The 26,053-nt window shown below is 40.0% G+C and overlaps 1 protein-coding gene across 15 annotated transcripts; it reads right to left on the bottom strand.

The window, feature by feature from the left end:
- Window positions 1–167: 167 nt before the first annotated feature.
- Window positions 168–25,040, bottom strand: Syp (synaptotagmin binding cytoplasmic RNA interacting protein). 15 transcript variants are annotated; one of them, XM_076816782.1, is made up of 12 exons: window positions 24,581–25,040; window positions 21,720–22,105; window positions 21,137–21,244; window positions 20,854–21,030; window positions 17,921–18,056; window positions 13,321–13,526; window positions 13,089–13,238; window positions 12,867–13,012; window positions 12,507–12,622; window positions 10,031–10,179; window positions 5,843–6,008; window positions 168–4,824 (listed from the first exon to the last, which is right to left on the bottom strand). In XM_076816782.1, the coding sequence occupies exons 2-12, from the start codon at window positions 22,101–22,103 to the stop codon at window positions 4,571–4,573; spliced, it is 1,992 nt and encodes a 663-aa protein (XP_076672897.1). In that variant the 5' UTR covers window positions 22,104–22,105; window positions 24,581–25,040; the 3' UTR covers window positions 168–4,570. The 15 variants fall into 15 exon arrangements, 14 of the variants coding, with proteins under 14 accessions (XP_076672897.1, XP_076672900.1, XP_076672898.1 ...); XM_076816785.1 differs by lacking the exon at window positions 24,581–25,040 and adding an exon at window positions 24,073–24,096; XM_076816783.1 differs by lacking the exon at window positions 24,581–25,040 and adding an exon at window positions 23,398–23,549.
- Between the last annotated feature and the right edge of the window lie 1,013 nt (window positions 25,041–26,053).

Genomic DNA, 26,053 nt, shown 5'->3' with positions numbered 1-26,053 from the left:
TAAAAAATTCTACATTACACAGGAATGAAATTATTTGCAGCGGGTGAACCTTCTCGTAGAGAGGCTAGGCTACCTGTGAAAAATTCCGAAATTAGAATGCGCAAAGTATAGAAAGAGAAGCTTTAGAGATTTGGAATGTTGAAGGTACGAAATAAACGTAGCACCGGTTAAGAAAGGTAATTCACATACAACTGTTTATTGAGACATGTAGAATACATCTGGTCATACACAAAAATCTTTGACACTTTAAATCAAGCTCCTAGCCCGAAAAAGGAACCATTTCAACATTGTTTTAAATTCATCGATAATCTTTACGTTCAACTACGTCACACTAAAATTAGGGGCAACTTTTAAAATTGCGGGAATTAAAAAAAAAAAGCAAAGCAATTGGAAGGTGAATAGTAGAAAAAATTTGAAAACGTAATTATTAACAATAGAAGAATTTGGTTGTAAAAAATTTGTTGTTCGTTTTTAGCCGTGGAGCTGACACGTGACATGTGGCGTGAGAAACATAAGCCGTATGTAATATGTTTTTTGTGAATAGTGTTACGTACATATGTTTTCTGTTTTTCTTTCGTACAATAATTCATTTTTGAAATTTGTTTTTCGTCGTTAGTGCTAAATAACATCACGTCACAAAATGCATATTCGCAGGAATATAATATATAATATATTTATATATAATAAAAAAACACGTCTTTGGGCCGTTATTAACATAAATTGATCGACCCAAAAATCACACAACATCCGCCTGACACGGGCCAACCAAAAAGAGTCAAGTTCCCAAAGGATGTGTGCCGCGAATTAGGGCAATGACCGGGTAAAAAGGGCGCGCGCGCGGCTACAGCATCGTCAGCCACAGTGGTGCATTATCCTAAATGCGACCGATTACCCCCCCAGGCACCCCAGCTGCCACAACACCGGTCAATGTATAAAATAGCGAAGGGTAAGTGGATAGAATATTGGGGCGCCTTAATGCTGGGGCAGGGCCAATATCGTAACGCTAGTACCTAGATCAGTCTAAAGTCTCGTCACCGTGAACTGCCTCCGCTTTTGCCAGTTATGCTTCCTTGCCCCCGCAAGCTTAATTTTTACTCTCTTTATACGTCCTTTCGTTCTTTATTCCTTTCTTCCTACCTTCCTTCCTTCCATCCTTCCTTCCTTCCTGCCTCCCTTTCCATCCATCAAATCCATCCATCCGTCCATTCGTCCATACATATATCCATCATCCTCCACCCATGTATCCATCCTCCCTTCCCTGCTTCCATCCTTCCATCCATATCCTTTCTTTTTTCGTTTACTTGTCTGCTTGCTTCCTACCTGCCTGCCTGCTTGCCTGCCTGCTTTATATACGTATATAATCTTTGTTTATTATAATTTCGACGGGAAACCAGAATTTACAGTTAAACGTTATCGTGTCATAAAAACCCACTCAGCATGATTAGCAATATCAATCCTTATTATATCGTTAATATTAATTATCATTATTATCATTATCATTATTATATCCTCGATATTATGTTTTTCTTTTATAAATAGGGTGTGTAGGTAAGTAGGGTAGGTAGGTATAAAGTACGGTAAGTGAATAATGCGTTATGCGTGTATTGGGGGAGAAGACTAAAGAAATGAAAAGTAATAATATTGATTGGTATAGATAAGATTGATTTCTGTTTCCTTCGACTGCTTGTCTCGCCTCGTCTCGCCCCGCCCACGCCAATAGTTTCCCCACCGCGCCTCACTCCCTCTCGCGACGTGACGTGGCGCGGTGCCTCCGCGTCTTTCGTTTTCTTTCCTCTCTCACTATTCGTAAAACAATGATCGCATAACTGGGGACAGGAAGTTAAAATGAGGGGCTTTCAATCGTTTACGCTACTAGATACAGTTACATCATCGTTACTAAAACAGCATCGATGACGAAGGAGAATTAGACTTAAGTAAAACGTGAATAAAATGTAACAAAATGTTGCTCATAAATAGGAGAGTCTGCGAACGATCGATCGCCATCAAGGTATAGGTTATTCGCGACAGTCGATCGGTTCGTACTTTCATTGTATGGAAATCGTGCTTTCTTGTCTACGCGTCTAATTCCTTATCTGGTTCCTTCTTTTTTCTTACTCGTTTCTGTCCGAATTGGCGTTAGTCGCTTTTATTGCTGTGCAACTTTCGATGGAGCCGAAACGCGCAATAGGTACATGACACTCATGTATGTATTTTCATGGATGGTGTACGAAAAGACGATACCATATCACCAGATACACAGTTACATGAATGTAACTAATTGTAAGTTAATATTCTGTCCTCTGTTAGTTCGCTTTCCTTCTTCCTTTCTCCGTCGTTAAACTTTTTCTGTCTTTCGGTCTATTCGGTCATAAATCGGGGGTGCGTGTAAAAAACAGTAACGGATTTTACTTATGTTTTCCTTTTCCGAATATTATCCTCCAGAACAGGGGGTGTCTGGGCTCCAGGGACAGGGACCAACTACAGCCCGCACTTACAACTCTTACTAATTAACTAACAGGCTAACAATAACAACGAGTTCACACTCAAAATGTGTGCTGTATGTGTTCATGCATTTGTAAACGTTGCGTACACTTTACACATCCTAAATCAATCCGTGACTATCATTATCAACCTCGGTAGTCAGTCGTTTCTAAAAAGAAGAGAAAAAAAAGACAGACGAGAATGATAGCGCGTGCAGCGAGAATGATCACGCGACGAATGCGACATAAAAATTTTCACTGTAAAATTCAAGAAAAAAAATCTAAACGAAACGTATAAACTATACTTTTTCCTAATCGTCTCGTACGTCCGTCCGTTTGTATTCTCAACGGTTCTCATCTCGCCCTTCGACCACAAATACAAAACAAAACAAAACAAAAAAAAAGGGAGAAAAAAAAGAAGAGAAATAAATAATAAATACCGCGATTAATTTAGACTAATTTATCCTCGCTAGTTGGGCACTGTCGTCGAAAAATTTCCTACGCGAATAAGTTTCTCTCTAATCGATATTCTTCTTTTTCTTTTTTTCAATTTTCTCTTCGTTCCATTCCGTAGACTCGAGAAGCCCTTCTTTTCACGATCACTATATAACCACGATATCAATGTGAGTCATTGCTCCTGTAGAACCGTTGATTTACAACGTTTCATTTCTTACATCCGTAGAACCTGTCTGACCCTTAATAATAATAATAATAGTTTCACTGACTGTACACATTATAGACCAACAATAGAAGGTCTAGCGGCGCTTGGCGCGCTCCCACGCATACACTTACACAAACATGCACACACATACGCAAACACGCACCGCTCACGTACGCGGACTGGACTGGACACGGACACAGAATCGGAGACGGATACGTATCCGTGCACAATATGACGTTCGCGCCTCCAACTTTGCCGCCGCGCCGATCTACTACTTGTCAAACGTATCCACCCCCCTTCCGTTTGTCCGTCGCCGCGTTCACTCGTCCGTTCATTCACGCCCTCTCTTCCATACATCGCGTACCCTCCTTCCTCTTTCGGTCTATCGAAAGCACATACGCTCTTCTTTCACGTAGACTTTAAAACTCGAATCGACGCATAATAAAAACCACAGGCTCTCGTGAGTTCTCTTAATTGATACGAACCATCACAATCCCAACGTCAACATCGCTGATCTTCGTATCACTTGGCAGTAAACAATGTGACAATGCAGTAGCGGTACTTGGATTATTATTACTGCGTGGTATGTATATATACATATACATATATATATACATATTTATATATATATATATACATACATACAGTAGTAGTAGTAGTAATAATAGTAGCAGTAGTAGTAGTAGTAATAATAGTAGTAGTAGTACTAGTAGTAGTAGTAGTAGTAGTAGTACGGGGTGGGTGGTTATTGGGTGGTCACTCCAATATAATAATTAGTCCCAGTGGCACATCACTGTGTATGTAATCACAATAATAGCGGGCAATGGTGGTGGCGCCGAGCACGACGTCTCGCGCGTATCTTCCTTCATCTTTTGCGTTTACAATTACCGAATCGACCAAGTAAACAGTGTATAAGCGGATTACTTGCTCACTACACCGGGCATCTTCCCTCCATTGCTAACGGTTTCCATTCTCTCCGTCCCACCCTCGCCCCATCTCATTCTTTTTCATCGCCTTTTCTCATATCTTCAGCAGCGACGACCCCTGGGTTTAGTACATGTCCGCTGTATGCGTTTCTTCGACCTATTCCGCTCGGTTCCGCTCACTTCCGCCAAGTTCTGCTCAGTTCCGTTCACTTCCGCTCAGTTTCGCTCTGTTCCACCCAGTTCCGTTCGTTCGTTCGTTCGTTCGTTCTCGTTCGTTCGTTCGTTCGTTCTCGTTCGTTCGTTCGTTCGTTCTCGTTCGTTCGTTCGTTCGTTCTCGTTCGTTCGTTCGTTCGTTCGTTCGTTCGTTCTCGTTCGTTCGTTCGTTCGTTCGTTCTCGTTCGTTCGTTCTCGTTCGTTCGTTCGTTCGTTCGTTCGTTCGTTCGTACGTGCGTGCGTGCGTGCGTGCTTGCGTGCGTGCGTATTCACTCACAGACTTGCAGAAGTTAGCTCCACGATTGGTAGGAATCTTGATACCATTCGTGATCGTCGCTGGAAAGCCCGCCGAGTGTGGCGGTTCTGCCTCCAAATCCCATGTCACCGCCGCCGCCACCACCACCACTACCACCATTCACACTCGCCAATCCGTACGCATTGCCCAGTGGTTGTTGGGCGAGGGGTTGGTTTCCCCAGTTGCTCTGGAAGCGACGCTTAGATTCCCCCTGGTTCTGGTGACCCCCGTCAAATTTTCGTTTACCTGCTGTACAAACAAACCGAACAAACCACCATCACCTTTACGATTACGATTATCATTGCGATACGCACACCACTCGTGCGTCACCCTTTCGCATCCAATACCTTCTCTCCGGCCGCTGTTGCTCGGCAAACAACATAATATGTTATGAAACGGTCAATGGATCGGTCAGTCTGTTGGGTGGATGAGTCGCTGGTCGGTCGATCGGTCCTGGGGAACGGGAATGGATGGACGGGAAGAGGAATATAAATCGATCTTTACGACAGTCCGATGACTTGGTGGTAGCAGGATAAAAATTGTTCGAATTGGCTGGCTACACCAGTATAATACATCATCATGGTATGTATCGTCACTCTCGGAAGATCAAGGATCGATAAGACAGTAAAAGGACGGACCATGTCGAAAAGAGGAGAAGAAACACACATGCACACTATTCGTTTGGATTACACAGCCCCGATTTATATTCGATTAATGGAGACACAGACGATTTCTATCGAAACTACGCACGTTCTCCGCGTACTCTTTTCAATTGCGCAAGTCGTCTATTTATGAAAGCTATAGCGAACGAAGAATCGTGGTGAAGCAAAACGCGAGCATTCGGGGGAGGAAGAATGCGAAACAAAACGATGCGTTGCCGTTAAAGGGCAGAGAGTAGCGATACAATAGTGTTGATGTTTTTCTCTCGAGGGAGGGAACAGCCGAATCGAAAGGAAAGATGGGATAAAGGTGATCGTGGGACCAATTACACTAATATTCTCTTGTCCACAAGTCGATTTTGAAGGCGTGGTCGGGTTTTCGCACGCCCAAGTGCAACAGAAAGTAAATCGAAGAGAAAATAAAGACGAAGCGAAAGAGTGAGAAATGAAAGGGGAATGCGCGTCAAGAAGAAACGCGGAGCAAGCGTATCAAGTTGATAACTAAAGGTGAAGGAAAGAATAGAAAAGTATAGTAAAGAGCGGCAGCGGTGGTGGCGGCGGCGGCTAGATGATAGTGTAAACAAATGAATTATTGTGAAGATACAGACCATCCTCACCTGGTAAACTTCCCTTGGCGCGGACCCCCCCACGAACGGTCAGCCGCTGGGCCCCACGGGCCCCTGAAGTTGCGGGGTTGCGTCCCCCTCTGATTAGGCCACGGGCATGCGGGCCACCGACTCGGCCACGCGGCAGTATTCCACGGCCACGTCCAGCCTGACCAAATAACACACACCCAATCGTTACCCCATCTGATTCGTATTTCACGGCGCTCTTACGCGCTGCTCATTTGCATTATTTAATCCCGAACATTTCTCCTTATCAATATATCTTTCTTCGTACCTATATTCTGCTTCTCCAGACACCCCCACCCCCCAACACACTTCCACCATCTTCTCACCCTATTAGGGCTCCTATTCTATTTATCATCATCTGTACATCGTCTATTCGTATGGACGTTACAACAAACACCAACAATTGACTCGTTTACATAGCTTACAACTTTCTTAATCGACACTAATTCCTATTCTTGTACATACGTTTTATACCCACTAAACATGTATATTCATATATATATATATATATGTGTGTAAAAAATATTTTATGTACAAACACACACGTACACGTACAGAGAACTATACATGTATGTATCGTGTAGAACTGTGCGCGCGCGCGCGCCCGCGCCTATGTGTCCGTATGTCTGTGTGCGCGCGCTCGCATGTAAATCAGTACCGTATAGATAGTATCGTATTGTATGTGTGGATGAATTACGGTGATAGAATATACACGTACGTGTATAGAATATGTACACATATATTTATTGATTTATTTCACAGGGAAAGAGGGCAAGCAAATACAGAGTGTGCATTGCGTGGAAAAAGAAAACGAAGAGAGAGAGAGAGAGAGAGAGAGAGAGAGAGAGAGAGAGAGAATAGAGGGTGAGTAAGATGCGAGATAAATGCTTGTTCGTGTATCGTGTGTGTACGCGCGCGCGCTCGTCGATGAGTATGTACTAGATAATGATGCAATGGAAGGGATGACCTAGAACCAAATCTTACTAACCACATTTTTTTACAGACAGCAGTAGTAGTATTAGCAGAGTTATCCAATGTAGTAAAGCGAAAAGCGAACTGTTTTGGGTTGGCGAGGGAACTTTAAGCGACACAACCTACTGCACTGTCAGCTAGAACAAAATTCAACAAGTCAAGGTATAAATATAAGCGGCGCAGCATTACAGCAGGGTAGTTTAAGCGTAAGCGGTATTTTTATACACCGAAGCAAGCAACAGTCATCAAACTTTATTATCGATGCTACCGATTACTGATACACAACAGGCTTATAGGTCGTAACTTTTCTTTCAATCGATTCTCCCTTATTTATTATTGTTCCATACACATATTTTGTAGTATCCACCGAGTCGTAACTCAACGTCCGTCCGAGTATTATTCACAAGGGTAGTGCATAATAATAACAATAATAATAATAATAATAACAACAACAACAACCACAATAATAATAATAATAACTTTACTCTTTTACCACTTCTCGTTTCCTCTCTTAGCGATCAGTCGATCTAAAGCATTCCATATGCAACCTCGGTACACATTCAACTTTCTTATACTCGACGAATGTTGGACAATTTGCGAGAAACTTTTCCTCCTGTTATCGTCAACGTGTACGCACGTTTAATCCAAATTACAGATTAAACGTATCGTACCAGGATTCGCCCGCTTGTTAAAGAAATAAGAAGATAGTCACACTCTAAACGTGTGTATCATTTGTTTTCAAGCAAACAAGCATCATACTGTTTCGATATACATACGTACATACATATAGGATCAACCAACGTATGTAACTATTTAGCCTCCATGGACACTTGCATGGAAACGGTAACTTGTCGAGGAAGAGAAGAGAAATGTTTCACATTTATAAGGCGACAAGCGTTTTTAACGGCTCTAAGACCTTTCAATTTGTCATGTTCGAGAAACAATTCAAGTTTATCAGACAATTGAAACAGAAAAGAAATCATTTTCCGAAGGGATTAACTACGCATTAAACAACGTACGAAGAAGAATATTTTCATAATGCAAACGACCAACGATTCAACAAACAAAAAAAGGCGACAAGTAACTCACGTTAAGGATTCAACTACTAGGTACGCAATAATTAGGACTGTGGTCTAATAAATAACAATGAAGAAAACTATTTAACTCGATGAAACAAGACTGTTCGAAGCGACGAAGTGAAACGTAGAAACAGCTACATACAATCACGATGCATAGAATACAGCAGCGTCGAGGTGAACATATACAATCGTGTACACATATCTTTTATAGAACTGCCAAGAGAAAAAGTTGGTCGCAATTAACCAGTCAATCTATCTATCTATCTATCTGCCTGCCTGCCTTCCAATCTATCTATCTATCTATTTATCTGCCTGCCTGCCTTCCAATCTATCTATCTATATATCTATATATCTATCTATCTATCTATCTATCTATCTATCTACCTATCTATATATCTATCTATCCATCTATCTACCCATCTAGCTATCCATCTATCTACCCATCTAGCTATCCATCTATCTACCCATCTATCTATCTATCCATCCACTTAATCATGTCCATCTGTCAGTTAATTAGTCAGTACGTCCGCCAGACTAGTATAGTTATGGCATGGTTGGTAGTAATAATGTTTACAGGGTGCCCAATGCTCTCTTACAGTATTTGGATAACCCTGCAACTGCACATACAAATATATATATGCAAATATCTATTATGTATATCATATCCGAGCCACGAGACGAACGTCGCTCTCCGAGGAAAGAGAAAACAAACGTGTGCGTTTACAAACGTCATCGACTCCACGATCATTCTTATGTATGCAAAGTATTATACATTTGCGCGCATGTGTGCGCATGTCATGTGTGCGATTATAAATAGATCACATACAGAAAACGCACAATGCGGGCATTCCTATAATGCTTTCTGCCTACGGCTGGAACTTGTCGAAACATTACTGACAGTGTGGTGCAGATAATATTATGGAAACTTACGACACTATACACTTACAACCTTGATTTTCCATCTTCATGGAAGAAGATTAAAACACGAGAGATAGAGAGAGGAACGGGGGGGGGAGGAGTGGGTGGGTGGGGGCGGGGGAAGAGAGAGACCGCAATTGTTGCCGTGTATTGTCTCTCTCGTTACCACAAAATGTCACTTTACTGCTTGCTTTCTTGTTTTCTTTCTTTTTTTCCTTCTTTCCTTCTTTCGTTTCTTCACATTACTCTCTTACTTTCCGTCGACTAATGGCTTTTCCCGGCTGTACTTTCGTTGAAAAATTTAGAATGGGTCTACTATGGCTCAGATATGATTGGCAAGCAATTTGAAAGTGGCAATGTGTTCGGATTACAGGACTACGTTAGTGTAAGCGATGGAATTAATATTAGACAAATGTAATTAAGGATCGATAGACGGATTCGAATGCACTACTACAACTTCTTTCCCCGTCCTCCTTCACTCACACTCTCACTTTTACCGTTCTCTCGTTCTATTTCTCTCTCGCACTCGCCCACACACACACACACACACACACAGCTGCATACGTACATAATCACGCGCGCACAGACGCTTTCTCTCTCTCTCCCTCTCTGTCTCTCTCTTTCTCTCTCTCTCTTTCTCTCTCTCTCGCATTCGGGACTATCATTATAAACACTATAGTGACAATGCACTGTGCATAAAGTACGCTTCGACAACGTGCACAGTGCACAGAAAATCATACATCCATCACATATAAGTGTGTGGAGGTGGGGTAGGAGGTTGGGAATTACGCACATGTCATGAATATAGACAGTTACGCAGGTGAAAGATGCTATGTATGCACTGAGACACGCCTTCAATATATGTACACATGTATGCCTGTAAGTATACTTACACTAGCAGTTAGCAGTAAGTTAATAAGCACTCTTATTAAACGATAAAGTGAGCAGGTTGTTTGGAGAGTGTAAAATGGATAATGTAATGTACTTGGGAATATCCGCGAACACTGTGCCACAGTCAAACTACCGCTGATGTGTGTATAAATGTACATGAGTATATACATATGTAATGCGTAGGTACATATATATATGCACATATACAGGCACACACACATACGTATACGAATCATAATCATTAAAAGTAATAATGATTCAAAGAACGGAAACGACTTTAGAACGATTAAAAAAGGCGACCCACCGGTTGAGGCTGCCTGCCTCTCCCTCTGGCAGGTGGTGGAGGCGGCGCGTAATCGAAATAGTAATCTTCGTATCGATAATAGTCATCGTAATATGGATCACTGTAGCCACCTCGATAATCCCCATAACCGTAATAGTCGTAATCATAATCTATAAAAACACACATTACAAATAGACCCAAATTTAGCCACGATATATCCAATTGAAAACTTATTCAAAACTAATACTTGTGTTTCGTATAAGAAAAGGCATGCCGGGAAAAGATGGTTTTAAAACTCCAATAATAGAATTTAAGAGAGGAAAAAAAAAGAAAAAAAAAACAAACGAAAAAGAACGTATGTCCGAATCGTGTGACAATTGTTACACGAGAACAAACCATGAAACGGCTCGATCAAACATCGTGAATACATATACTATAATATATTATATATAATCTATTATAATATATATATGTATATATGTATATATACACATACACGCATATACATATATTACATATACATATATGGGTGTACTTAAATAATGCGCGCGCTTGTGTGCGTGTGTGTGTGCGCGTGTGTGTATATGTTCCGTTTCATTACGATACTAATACAAAGAAAAAAATCTTGACGATCATTACCCTACCACCATCACGTATCCTGATAGATTCTACGCTTTGTACGGACCATAGAAACTTTCTTTTCAGTACGTTCGATTTGAATCTTTCTGTTTCCTTCGCATGAACTTTCACATATCAGAAATGTATATCCAAAACGATCCCTAAATTACCGAAGCGTATCCTTGTTACGGTTTTCGATGATCCGATAGCGTATACGTTCAACCTTGAGCGTAATTGAAGAAGGGAAAAAATACACAAATCTACGGACATGGGTACTCTCTACTACGTTTCACTCATCATTCAACATAATCTTACCTATTTCCATGAGAGCTGTAAAGAAATCTTTTCAATTTATGATGCACACAAACGAAAGTAACGAAATTAACGAAATTCACACGATTACATAAAGTGGGATAGATCAAACATACCAGAGAAAAAGAGCGAGAAAGGAAAGAAAATAATGACAGACTAAACGCACTGAGAATGTGTGTGACTGTACACTGCCACAAAATAAATCTCACTAGTACGTAATACGTAAATACAAAACAAACAATACGCATGCAGTTATTTTTCGGTAAAATACATACATAAATTAAATATGTATATATATGAGTGTATATTGGACAAAATACAGCACATATACATATATACGAAAAAGAAAACAGGTGTCACAGGAAGTGGTAGTGGTAGTGGTAAGGCAACAAGGTGCTCTTATTACAATGTTAAGCGACACATTACATAGATATGCGTAAATATGCATATGTATGAAAGTGTACGGAAGGATATTGTTAAAATATTTCATTGTTCTACAGGCACGCGAATCTGCGCCCAAAGTGTCTCGTACACTTAAGTGTTACACGATAGTCGGCGGGAACAATAGTACAAAAAAAGGAAGAAAAAAAATAAATAATTGATAAAGACCGGACACGTAGTAGTAGTAAAGTAGGCTCAGACCAAATTTAGTTTACCAACTGAACAACTAATACAGATACTGTACGAATACCAGTATTCGATTTAATAAAAAGGAAAGTTCCATCATCTGAACACTTTCTCACTACAACCTCGCGATACAACTTTCAATGGAAATTAATCGACAGAGGGGAGAAAATGTTCCATGTCAAATATGGATATGGTATGGTCGTTTTTCATCGGATACGTTTGCGCTTGTGAATAAATTCTCACGTATGCACGTGATGCGTGTAAGCGAAGGTATGTAGTGAGATAGTGATAGATCCCCAAAAGCATGCGGGATATCTGTTTTGAGCACATTACCATTACATTATCGTTATTGCTATCATTATAAATGATTCAACACAAAATGATTTGTGTTTACTTAAATCTGAAAAATAAAACGTTAATGTTTTAAATCTAACGACAAATTCAACGGCCAGTTGAATTGTTTCTCCGTTTACCGATTCGTGTTTTACGTTTACCGATAGCCAGAGAAAAGTTAAAGCAACTTCTTTCGAGTTCCAGCAATTTCAGAACGCGATCGCGTGATCTGTACGCATGTGCGCATATCAATGGAACAAACGGCACGAATGGGAACGAAGAACTGTACACTTGAATAAGTGAATGCGAACGTTATGGTCTAAGCCTAAAGTGAATAGAACCGTCGACTGCAAGGATAAAGAAATTTCACTATAAAACGTTATTTTATTGGAACAGGGCGGAAAATATGGACGTGGACGTGAACGTGGATCTAAACTTTCACGTACACGTGCACGTTCTGTGTTTGCCGATGTATCGTTAAAGGAATGACGGTGAAATGCGATCAGAATGTAATACATGTATATAGAATTTCTGGGTGAGAATGTGATCTAAATACAAAGTGCCAGCAAATCAATCGCGATGAGTAAGTAAGTTAATCGGTACTTACCATAATCACCTCGTCCCATTTGTCCTCGCATACCTGCGCCAGTACCCCGGGGGCCCTGACCTGGTCCACGAACTGGCATTGGTCCCACGATCATGCTCGGATGCGACGGAGAACTTCTGAATCAGCAAATACAAGTGCCAATATTAGTGGGGCATCTTCGCAATAATAATAATAATAATAGTTGAGATCGTTACGACTCAGGCCCACACGGAAGGTCGCTTTTAACCTTTAGGGGACCGGCAAAGCCCCATATACGTTATATATAAATGTATAAATTTTAGGAAACTTAAAACCACTGGTTTTTTTTTAAAAAAAGCCGGTCCTCTAAAGGTTAATTATTATAGGGGAATCGTGACTTACCCCGTTCGAGCCTGCAACAACTGCATCATTCTTCGCTCTCTGGCACGAAGCATCTCCTCCTTTTTCTTTTTATCAGATGGTGGTTTTGCTAGCGACACTTCTATGTGAGAACCCCCGATTTCCTTACCGTTTAATTCGTTCATCGCCTACAAACAACAACAAAATGTTGAAAACCAATTTCACATACGAAACCCTTAATTATCAATACGATTATTAGCATACCTTAACGGCATTGTCTCGTTCTTCGAAGTGTACGAAAGCGTAGTCCTTGATCTTTTTCACTCTTTCGATATTACCGTACTGTTCGAAGCACTCTTTCAGTTTCTCTTCCGAACAATCTTGCGTTAAATTCTTTACGTATAACACGCGCACCTGAAACGCAGAATTTTTAGTATAGATCGTCTTGCTACTTTATCCGTAAATTTCTCCCTTTCGAGTAGCGTCTGTTACATACTTTAGACATAGTTTGCTCGTCGGGCTCCTCTTGCGGGTCTGCCCAATCGACTATGATATCACAGCCCCACACCTTGATGCGTCCCGTGCTCAGTCTTCGTTTTGCCAAGGAAGCTGCTTTATGAGATTCATATTCTAAGAAGCAAAAACCTCGATTTTTCTTCTTGTCATCCGGTGAACTGTAGATAATCACCTCGGTCAGGCCAGCTATACGATGGGGAAATTATACAAAACAAATCAGTAAAACTTGTCGGAGTGTCGAGCGTATAACGAGTACGTACATCTACTGTAAACAAACAAATCGGGAGAAAAGTGGGGAGGGGAGAGAGCAGGAGAGAGAGAGAGGGAGAGAGAGAGAGAGAGAGAAAAAAAACAAATTTCGACCGTCGAGACCTAAAGAATGAGTCTAGGCAATAGTATTATGTAATTTGAAGTGTCACAAATTGCACGGGCAGAAAAAACTGTTACTCGTTATAAATCAATTATTAACGCCATTAATATTTCGTTTCTCTTTGATATAATAATATAGAATGCTATCAAAGGTATCAATCTGTAGGATTCTATCACACATACTATGGATGTTTACGATATTTAATAGAAGAAAAATTCAAGGATAAAGATGCAAAATGGAAACAAAGAAAAAGGAAAGGAAATCACCGTGTAAATTTATCATTTACTTTGCTAAATTCAACGATTCGTATGAAACATGAAAATATCAGAAATATAACTACGCGGGTAACGCTTCAATGACCATTAAGAAATGATCAATTAATTCACCAAAAGATAATAAATTTACAGTACGATCAAGAAGGGAAGTAATTGTTTCCGTATTACAAGTAGTTGTTGACTTCACGTAAGCAGCAGTCAGATATTCTTCCAACTTTCTACCACTAATGCACAATGTGTACCTAAGAGTTTGATTCAAGTAAGCCAAAATACGCGATTGTTCACGGCTCTTGTCATCACATTACCCAACTCCCAAATTACATTTCGTATGCATACATGCACACATACACACAATCAAACAAACAAACATCCATCCGTCCATCCCGTCCATCCATCCATCCATCCATCCATCTGTCCGTCCGTCTGTCCACCCATCCATCCGTACATACATGCATACATACGGGGGTGTGTGTGGGGGGATGTGTGCGTGTCTGTGCGCGCGCGCGCGTGTATGTAATAGGAATAATACATCATGTAGTTCGTCAATACATTATTAAAGTCTCAAACTTAGATATTCATTGAAAAATATTCTAATTCTCGAATGGAGAATTCGATTCACAACTTTAACTCCTTTCCCTCTTTGCATCGCTGTTCGTCACAACCGATATTCGCGTCCACGGTACTACAAATGTACCACGAGCGGGGGTCACTTTGTGACTACTGAGACAACTCTGTGAAAATCAAAAATTTGTACCGTAATCGAGGTGGAGGGAGGGGCGGTTCTTGTCACTTTTTAATGTTTTTCAAATATACTTTCATAGTTAAGTGAGAAATAAAATTTGAAGTTGTCACAAAGGCAAGTTCTGACAATATGTTTTACCGTATACATAACGCAGGAAAATAATGAAGTACACAAAGTCATCCCCGCTTACTGTATATTACGGGGAAAATACTTTTCCCACAAGCCAGGGCTTTGTCTTTCGGTTACACGTGTGGCAAAAGTATCCAAAGCGCATGATCATACTGAGCAACTTGAATGAATTTCAAGGGAAACATGATTCGTGTATAGTGTGTAGTACCGTATATAGTTCTCTAATGCCTGAGCTGCTCAGTGTATACGCACTGTTATCCGATCAAGAAACACGCGCGAATGCACATTATCGTACGACCGTATACGCTCCTACGCGAGCGCACATGGTTAACATGTACACGAGAGGCAGAAGGGACGGAGGGAGGCCAGACAGATTGAAATATAGATAGATAGTAAGATAGAAGGATCGATAGATAGTTAGATAGATAGATAGTAAGATAGATAGACATAGAAAGGGAGGGAGAGACAAATAGAAATTATCCTTATTCGATAACAGAGGCGTTGTGCGAATACAACGTTCTACCGTAATCATAATATGCATACGCGCATGTTGGTCCACGTGACGTGTATATACGTGCCTCCTTTTATATGTAACATGCATTCGTATATACGTACACGTACGTTTCTTAAAAATGTAAATTTCGGATTTAAAGTAGACTTTTCCGTACGTAAGCTTGAGAGAAAACACTCGATAATATCTATTGGTACACCGAGGACGGTAAACGTATTGCTGCTATCTGGAGATATCTTTATCGCTTGTAACATCGAATAAATAATATAAAATATAATTGAACGACTAACTTTATTAGGGTTAAAAGTGTATATGTAGAGAATGTGGGAAAGATAGTAAACTTTGCCGAATGCAATATTAAAATATTGTCGTGTTATCGTTTCAACGAGAAAACCACAAAAGTTTCTGAACAACATGAAAACAAACTCGTTAAGCAAAAATATCTGGGACAACCGTCAGAAAATCAAAATCAAAATCAATAGCAAAACCAAAATCAATAGCAAAACCAAATCAACGCCGCTCTACTAATTTCCGCAAATTAAATCCTCGAAAAAGTCCGGTAATCTTTACCGTTGTGTGTATATCCGGTGTACAATTTATACCGCAGGCCCGGTATCATTTGCCGTTCCGGATATCACGCGTGGTCGATCGTCTTTTGACTGGACCTACTAAACGAACCACGGCACGGCATATGACACCAATAGATACCAAAATCTATACCAATATACCGTTAAAAAAGAATAAATTGCCATGCTATTAGAATGGACATGCATTGCAGTGACTGAACCACGAATACACAAAAGGTTGACAGTATGAGAAATCATAACACCGCGTTCAAACGCTTCTCTATGTAAAAAACAAGGTATGGGATTTACTTTCCCCCGGCTAACAATAAGTATCTGTACGGCTACTCGAACAATTACTTCGCTCCTAAATGTTATTCGATTAATCGCCACCATATTCTGCCCTGTTCTTTCGAACATAGTTCTCCTCTCCTTCCTCTCAGTTTAAAAGCTGGCCTACATATACATATACGTACACACATATACACGTTATACGTAAACATTTGCACGCACGTGCGTGTGTATGTGTAACACATGTATGCACGGTCAGGTGTACATATGTATAGACGTATATCTGGCACCCAGAGAACAAGGCATCCGATGATAATCAAAAAGCCGAGAAACAGACTCCCGTACAACACCAGCGGCAGTTATAATCGTTAGAATCGCTCGGATGCCTCGTGTCGCCTTTCTCTTCAAGAGACTTGTATCTTCCACGTCAACCACCTCGTACCTTGTAAATCCAACATCACCATTCCACTTTGTTATTTCTCATTTCCTTATCCTATTTCCTCTCTGTGTCCAGACTTTAATATTACATGCAACAATACTATGCAAATCACACAGAAAATATAACAAGAACCATACACATTCGCTTCAATCACTCCGATCGACCTTGCACCGGTCGGTGAGCAATGTAAATGATGTAAATCCGAGAACACGACACATTCGAGGAGCGAGTAGAACTTTCCCGCCGCGCCGAGCAGAACCTCGTAATTCCGCCGCGCACGGCACCGGTACCGGTACACGCGGCGCCCGATATACATACCGCGTACGTATGTACCTTAAAACACGCTATCGTACACGTACATTCCTGACATTTTATGCGATCTTATGCATTTCTGTCTTTCTGTACTCCCTCGCTTACTCTCCGTCACTCATCGTCACTCTTCGTCACTCCTGTTGCGATTTGCAATTTCGTGTGTCCCAAAATCAATTCGTTCGGGTCAAAAAACTTTGCTACATCCACATACAAGAAATAGTGGACTACTCGAGGGGGTGGGGGGGCGCAGAGGGATGTGGGCGGGGGGAGGGAGACAAACAAAAAGGAAAGGAAAAAGTGTATCAGACAACCACTCTCTCTCTCGGGCGCGCGCGCGCGCGCGCGGACGACGCGGAACGGTGACTGGAGTACTAAAGAGTGAAGGGAAGAAAGAGATAAATTTGTATTCTTAAAAAAAAAAACAAAACAGGAATGCGGTTGAAATTGGGGGGGAGGGCTAGAAAAACAAAACAAAATAGAGCATGAACGAGGAAAATTCGCGTTTCGCGTATTCGGACATGTATGGTAAGAAAGTTTCCTCGACCGTGGGACACAGTTTAGCAGAGATCACCGTTAGTCAGTTACACGGGCATCTTTTTCATTAGAAAGTGATTAAATGGAAAATAAAACCGATGGGATCATAGAGTGAAGAGTCGGAATTAAAAAATATATTTTGCTGGGATTCCGTGGGGAGAACACGTACGAAGCGTTTGTAGTGGTGTAAAGATCACATGTTGCGTGTAATATCAATTTGAAATGAAATTTGCCAGGTTGATAATGATACAATAGGGGGCTAGACTTAGTCCACCTGACACCTCCGTCTGATTGCGAAATGAAGGGGTAAAAAACAACCGATTGTTAACAGATAAAAGTTTTGTCCCACCATCTTTCCCATAGAACTTGTTTTGGTAAACTGCTTTGCTGATTTAAGGACAATTGTCAACTTACGTGCGTGCTTTGTAAATTCTTCGAACAAGTCATCTCGGTCTCGATTCTTTGGAATATTTCCCACAAACAAGCGATGATTGTTATAAGATACGGTAACACCAATCTTTTTCCCATTCCGAATCTCATAATCATTCAGCTGTAAGAATAATGTGGAAGGAGAGTGCCAATTAAGCTTGCCTTTTACAATTTCACCTGCTTATTGGCTGTCTGAACGTGGGATTTCGTAAAGCGACCTTCAAGGAGATTTGTACACATCGCACGGAGAAGGTCGGGGTTATAAGCGAAAATTGACCGAGGATCATGGAAAGTGTATCTACCATGGAGGCTAGACCAGGAATACTGAATACGGTTGATGAACAGGTGGGTGGATGGGTGGGAGTGCCTGTCCGTTTGTTAGCGAGCCAAACGCCCCAGCGGTCCACGCAAATCTCCCATATCCCCATGCTCGAAGCCCAGTCATGAATCGTGCTGCTAACGTTTCTCACGCGACAATTCGTAGTTACGCGGGGCAATGCGCGAGCGCGCGGTTCTTTACTAAACTTTGTCAAGTCGTTTCTAACGATCCTCGAGTTTAATCGTAACGATAATAGTAACGGTGACCGTTACGGTACAACGACGACGACGACGATGACGGCAACGACGACGACATCGGCAACGACGACAACGACGACAACTATAACGATGATAATGATGACGATGACGATGAGAAGATGACAATGATGCTGATGATAATAATAAACGTGCTCTATTGCTTTCACATTTTCTCTTTCTGAATGGCAAAAAAGAGAACGAAGGTATAGATCTACAGGCGAGGAACTCGACGAGTCGACCATGAGATGTGTAAGATCAGGATTTGGGAGAAATTGGTGGCGATGCGGAGGAGATGAAAGAGATAAATAAGAAAGAAAAAAGATGGCAATGACTGGAGCGGTAGTAATATGGACGGTGAGGCGCCAATGACCATATAGCGATGGCAAAGTTGGTAGTGACTGCGGTGACTATGGCAATGATGACAACCGTGGGAAAAGGGAATGACGAACGGGCAATGAAAAACCGAGAGCAAAGAGGAAGGGGAGGAAGGTGCAGGTAAAGGAAGACCGTGAATAAAAGTAGGAAACGAATAACTTTTAACTCCACCTAAATATGCGAGGAAAAGAAGACTTGGACCAGAGAGGTGTTACTGTTCACTAATAAACCGAGAGGCAAGGAGCTGACCAGAACTGAAGGTGCCACAGGTTATCGCAGATCGCACGGTCACACACGCGTGATCGTTTGCCTTTTTTCTCTTGGATGCTCCATACTTCCATACCATCTACAACCACTACTTAAAAGCTACCACTCTTAAGTTACAATACAGGTAGACAGGTAGGTATAGGTAAATAGGTAGGTACACACGCCTCGAATTCACTTTACCTGTTAATTTACCAAATTCCTCCAAGATCTCCTCTTTGCCTTTTGACTTTGGTATGTTCCCCACGAAAAGTCGTAGATTAGGAACGCTAATGTTTACTTTCAGATTCTTGCCGCGTTTTATTTCGTGATTATCGAGCTGTGGGATGAAGAAAACAGACACATGCCTAATATTGTTCCAATGAGATTCTTCGTATTTTATGTAATTACGACAAACAGGAGAATTTAGGAAAAATTTTTCAAAATGTGCAATTTAGTGAAATAATTAACATGGCGTGGTTCCATGAAAGCGAGAAAGTGGCATGCGCTTTGTCGCTCGAGTCTTCACAATATAGCAAACCGGCGTTCACGTATCATGTGCTCCTGTAAACAAATTTTAAGCCTACCAATTTTTAAAATTTTGTTACAAAAATTGTCACTGTCCAATGAAAATCAACCAATTATGTAAATATACCCCTAACCAATTAGATCACAAGACTTTTTTTTTTTCATCGTCATTGTTCAGGAAGGTTCTCCACTCCCAATTTTGCCCACTGAGCAAAGAGGAGAGCTGGAAAAAGAAACTCATCCATAGGGATCATCATTAGTGTATGTATGTATGTGTGTATGTATGTACGTATGGTTGTGTGCGTCCGTGTACGTGGTCGGTGTGTGAGTGCGCGCGCGTGTGCTGTGTGTATCATCGCGGGTGCTGGGGTGCGCGAGCGCGCGCGCACGTGCCATTGCGTATAGATATGTATACATATGTAGTGGTGTGTCTTTACGGATACATGTTCTTTAGGTTTGCAGTGTTTTTCGTTGTTCAATACTCAGGACGTGTTGGATGTTATTATGTGCTTAAACACGAATCGATGGTCAGGGACATATACGTATGAGGCAGTTATGTGGATTGTTCCTAACTAAAAACATTGAATCTCGAATTTCGGCGTTACTTTGTATCATTAGTGAAAGAATGCCATTACATTCGCGTTGAAACTACCGGGGGGAAAAAAAAGCAAGAAAACGCAATGAACAACATAGAACAAGCCACATGGGAATATGCAAAAATTCATTCGAAATGTTTAATAAAAAAAACATAAGGGTGAAAGAAGAGTAGAATATTATATGTAAAATGATGGAAATCGCTGATTCTATTTGACCCATGACAGATTGAATGTCGAAAGTAAGACATACTAATATCCAATAGAAATATGCCTAGAATGTTGTTCGTTTCGAACGGATATGCTGATGATGAATCAGAAAAGTTAATAAAATAAGCGATAAATTCTGACACAATACGAGTACAAAAAAAAAAAAGAAGAAAAATAAGAAATAAAGGAAATATAAACATTTCGAAAGATCACATATTTTGGTAGCAATAACAATTTTGTAACATTTCTAAAAATTTCGTAAACAACAGTGAAGGGATGTGATCTGTCAATAACAAGATATCGTAAACTAGGGTAACAAAAACTGTACGCTTCACAAACATGTACCTATGTATATGTACGTAATGATAAAGTAACCAAAGAATGTCTACATACCTCTTTAACAGCTTGCTGCGCCGCTTCCCTGTTAGTAAATGTGATAAATGCATATCCTCTGTTGCAACCTGCCATTGGATCCATCATTAGTCTTAAATCCCAAATTTTTCCAAACTGTTCAAACAAAGGAATTAACTCGTCTTCGTACATATCTTTCGGGATTTTTCCACAGAACACCTTTAACAGTAACAATAACAATAATAATTGCACGTTTTTGGTGAGAAAATGGTAGGAAAATACATATCATCCTTAGAGGAGGAAATGTCATACTGTGTTTATGTACCTCGCAACCAGTTCCAGGTGTAGGACCTTCCCAATTCGGAGGCGGCCCTCCATATTTTCTCTGACCAGTTGTTACATCCAAAGGGTAACCGGTCCGCTCGAGAATCATCTAGAATATTATTGCTCGAGTTGATGTCTCTCGGCCGACTTGTACAACAACATTAGAAATACATAGGGTAAACCAACCAGTGAAACCAATCTATGAACCTTTGAGATTAATACTTGAATATATTTATGTATAACAACAAAACAACTGTTGAAATTGCATTTAAATTTATTTTTCTTGAAATTTCTATAAAAATAATTACTTATTCTTATCGTAATTTAGAAAAAAATAATTATAAAATGCAAAACGTGTAAAAGCCCAGTAAATGACGCATACTTTTAATAAGAATTGTACTTATTAATCTTTGCTTAATACGCCTAACTAAAAATATAGGACATTAAAAGTGCAACTACGCTCCATTTATAAACATATAATAATGTTTAAATTTATAATCGACATTTCTTTGCCTACTGGTCATTCACTGGTATGCAGTCAATTACTGATTGGTTTACCCTATATCAGGAAAATAGAAACTCACCTTTATCTTATCCTCGTCTGGTGCTTTAGGAGTCGTACTAGTACCAGTCCCTTGACCAGCCCGACTCTTTTGTCTGTAGGTTTTCATTACACCACAAAGGTACGCAGATTTATTCGACACATGCTCTAAATTTGATTCAAGAAATTGTGTGAGTACATTCAATGCACCCTCGACAGGAAATTCTTTTAAAGCATCTAACGCTCTTTCGTCCAGATCCACATGAGCCAACTTTCCTGTTTTGTAAATTTCATCCAATTTTGCAGCTACTTTCTCATCTAATCCATACTGAATTAGTTTCGCAAAGTCTTCCGTTCTTTCCACATACTCCAATTCTTCTTTAGACTGTTTTTCTTCCATTTTTATTTCCCCATTCCCTTCTGCCATAGCTGTAAAAAGAGAAACAAAGAAATGGAAATTCAATTTTTCTGCACAAGTTTCTGCATTCAAACAATTCACGTTAAGTTTGTTTAACTTGTCTATTTTCAAGAAGTAATAAACGCTTGTTACGGTGTCACACAACTTATAATCACGACAATCTTCTAAATAATGAGATGTTTTTCATATTTTCGTAATATTCATATTCATATAGATATAAATTTTATTTCAAATGAATTTAAAAGATCAAATACACAAGTTTCTTAGTAGGAATCTTAAGTTTCTACCAAGCTATTCAGAAAAAAGATTGAGTTTCATCAATTCAAAAATCACTCGCAATCTATTTGATATTTAGAAGACAAGATTACTTTCAAAACTTGTTAATACATTATTCGCTTTATGATGGCACTGGCAGATACCAATGTGACTATATAAGCTCATGTTTCAACAAGTCTGATAAAACTCTTTTTCTTCCACTACCTAAGCCAATAAGGGAGAGATATTCTGCACCCTAATGCAGATATGTCCCTTCTGCTAAAAATACTGTTCATATAAGAGATGGAACAAAAGCATATCGTGCAAACGAAAATGGGGTGGGAAACATGAATGCAACATATGGAAAGAGAGACAGTAAAATTAGAATAAAAGAAATATGAGAATTAATATTTTTCTGATATGTATTTAGAAGGAAGAATGGAGGTATACGAAAGGCCGGAAACGAAACGGAATTTTGCTCCATTTCAACGCGGAGCCGACTAGGGTATTCATCGCCGATGCATAACGCGCGGAATCTTGCAATTTCCCGCGTTAACGAACAAGCCACGTCGTCTTCAAAATAATACCCCCATTAACGGATATAGAAGAAAACGGTAGGTAGATCGACTTTTCTCACCTCTACCGACACTTAAATACGTGACAATTGATTTTCTATCTGCTCTTTAATCAGAGATAAAAAGATGAGGAAAAAAGAAAATAATAAAATCTGTCGCTGAGAAAAGTACTTCAAGGTGCAATAAATAAATTAATGCGTGAGAAGGGCTTGAAATAATGTATTTTCTATGTACGAGAGGCGACTTGTTCTTCTGTAGAGACATTACTGATATTTTTTGCGTGTAGCTTGCCGGCCGGCAATGAAACTGCATCCATATTTCTTGAAGAATACGATGCACTGTTGCACTCACAATTAACATCACACCTGCCTTTCTAATTCATGAATTTTCACTCGCGTTTAGAAACACATTATCAGAGAAGAGCACCGATTAGAAAATCGTCCAGGTTCTACGGCTGAGAAAATTGCATATACCTTAGAAATTAAACGAATGGAATCCTCCTGCGAGGAAATGGCGATAGACGTCAACGTGATTGCAGACTACGGGGTTCACAAAACGACGCGCAAAGATACGCTCGAACCCAGCGACACGAGTTAGCCATTTTCTTTTGAAGCGCATTCGCGAATTCTGATTGGCCGATGCAAAAATTGAGAAGAAAAAGTTGACCATGCAGTATGCACACACGTACATATAAAATAACGAATCTCACGACTGAGTGGTGCATACAAAATATTACGTACGGATTACCTATCATGTGCGAATTTCAACCATTCACGTACACTAGAAATTCTTTCTCTCTCTCCCTCTCTCTCTTTCTCTCTCTCTTGCTCTCCCTTTATGTCTCTTGTTTTTAGTCTCTCCTATGAATAACGATGGAATCTCTAATTCTATAGAATACCTCACGCGAAATCTAATAGTGCCTATAACTCTATACGGCCAGGTCGGGCATTTGTACGTTTCTATCAAGGAACTATTTTCCTACATATGTATGTATGTACTTATATCTTCGTTCACAAGCCGAGTCGTTTGCCCCCATAACTCAAAAGAAATGGCACAATCTGTTGTTAGACATGAGGCCTACCAAAAAGAAAACCAAACGGATCGCATTCGAATACACAAGCAAAGTAATAAAATATATAAACAATCACCCAAACTGCTTGTGGCTTTCAATTCTGTTTAAAAAAGGATCGCGTGTAATTATAGCGTCCTAATTCAGACTTGTAGTACTACTTCGTATCAGCGATATTGGAGCATTACGATAATTCTGGTGTAAGTATATATAGTATATGTGAGATTGCATGATATACGTGTGCACAAAGCACTCAGACGATACTGTTTGTCGAAAGACGATAAAAAAGAAGGAAAGAAAAACAAAAAGAAAGAATCACGAGAAGATTATCCACGAGCAACGAGCAACGAGTCGGCCAACCGATACCATAACCTCTTAAATGCAACGATACCATGGAAAATAAATAAATATACCCGTACATATATATCTAGTGTATATCTATATGCACGCACATGAATGTGTACATTTATATACACACATGTCTCTCCCTCTCTATATATATTATATATATATATGTGAAAGAACCCACTCCGAATGCCGTTACAAAAATACGAATGAAAAGATTATAAAATATAAAAATAATGTACCTGTACGAATTTCGAAATCTTCGCAAGATTAATTTTGAGGAGAATTTAAGACGGAGCACCAGATACGTCACAGAACAATCACAATCCTCTAACTGGTATAAAATTCATTTTACAGGTTCCACCAATGCCAAAACGCGTGTTCAAACGGTGACGTGTATATTTCGTTTCACTTTCGCGTTTTATTATATGCCACTTTGTTCTAACGTGCGTGAGAAATTATAAACACTTTGTTGTATAACCAAAGAAGATGCGATGCAGTGAATTTAGTCTTGTAGGCACTCGCAAAGTTCTGATAATATTGCAACAATGACGACGGTAAGTGGAGTAAGCCCGGGCGCAGCGTTTTGATATCGTGTAGTGCCTACATAGCCGTAATGCATAAATTGGACTGTCTCGCTGAAAGAGCGGTGCAGCGGTGCAAGCCCCACAAAACCAAACCAGTTTCCTCGCTCGCTTACTTGCTGCTTTCGCCACGATCCAATCCGATTCAACCGCTTACCTCTCTTCGCGGTATATGAGAGCCCCGCCTTAGTCAGGCGCGTCGCAACACTTCTTCAGCCCCTCCCCCCTCTTATTTCTTCTCCGGGTTTTCACCCTTTTTACGATTTTCTCTGTCTTCTTGTCCGCTCTTTCTTTTTCTACAACTTCTGCTCTTTTCTCGTAACTAACCTACCACATAACACACAACACTTTTGAGCAGCGACATATACAGATGTACGTACATACTAGTGCATATAGTTGACTCACAAATAAATTACAAGAATTATTCAATCATCTTAACTATAACTTGTACATACATATTTTAATATATCGCGGACTGTACATTCGTGCATGCGCTAGATTTAAATATATACGTAGGTAACATAGAGAGATGTTAAAACAACTGACGAATAAAGATACACATGTTTTTGTACGTACAGAGTGTATAAGTACTTACAGGGTGTACGAACTTGCATGGTGAACAGGCGTACAGGTAGACAAATATGTAGAAGATATCTTTTATTGTCGTTATTTTTCAACAAAATATAGAATTACACTCGCTACGAGATAATTACAAATTACATACTTCATTTCCCCAGCTATATGCACTTACATATACCATGGAATGTAATTGCATTGTCTAATACAAACATCCTTGCAACGTTACATTTTTTAAGAAGCTGATAGACTGTAGAAGGTCAACGTGATAGAGTGGAAAACGGTAAGAGGATAAAGTGTGCATATAAAAGAGCGCATCATTTCAATAACTTGAAGGAAAACCATTGAAATGAAACAATTTTTACCGTGTTCCGTATAGTTTATTCAGTTTATTGTCGATTATATTTTATATTTATCTCGCAAGATAAATGCTGTCAATCGAAACGAAACCATCAGTGTGCGTGTTCTTGTAGTTCATTTCTCTTGAAATCTGACGAGCGATGTTCACGGTATGAGAACAGAGAACAGAGTACATACATATAGACAACAGGATAC

This window comes from Andrena cerasifolii, chromosome 7, assembly GCF_050908995.1.
Source record: "Andrena cerasifolii isolate SP2316 chromosome 7, iyAndCera1_principal, whole genome shotgun sequence".
Classification (NCBI taxonomy): domain Eukaryota; kingdom Metazoa; phylum Arthropoda; class Insecta; order Hymenoptera; family Andrenidae; genus Andrena; species Andrena cerasifolii.
Note: the sequence above shows the minus strand (reverse complement) of the source record. Positions and strands in the feature narration are given on the sequence as shown.

What these genes read in the sequence shown, in the direction of transcription:
- Syp (XM_076816781.1), bottom strand. Translation starts at nt 23,240, where the DNA reads ATGGATGCAGTTTCATTGCCGGCCGGCAAGCTACACGCAAAAAATATC. An exon ending in AACGAGACAATGCCGTTAAG is followed by an intron (nt 13,013 to 13,088) that starts GTATGCTAATAA and finishes TGTTGTTTGTAG; the next exon opens with GCGATGAACGAATTAAACGG. An exon ending in AATGGGACGAGGTGATTATG is followed by an intron (nt 10,180 to 12,506) that starts GTAAGTACCGAT and finishes GTGTTTTTATAG; the next exon opens with ATTATGATTACGACTATTAC.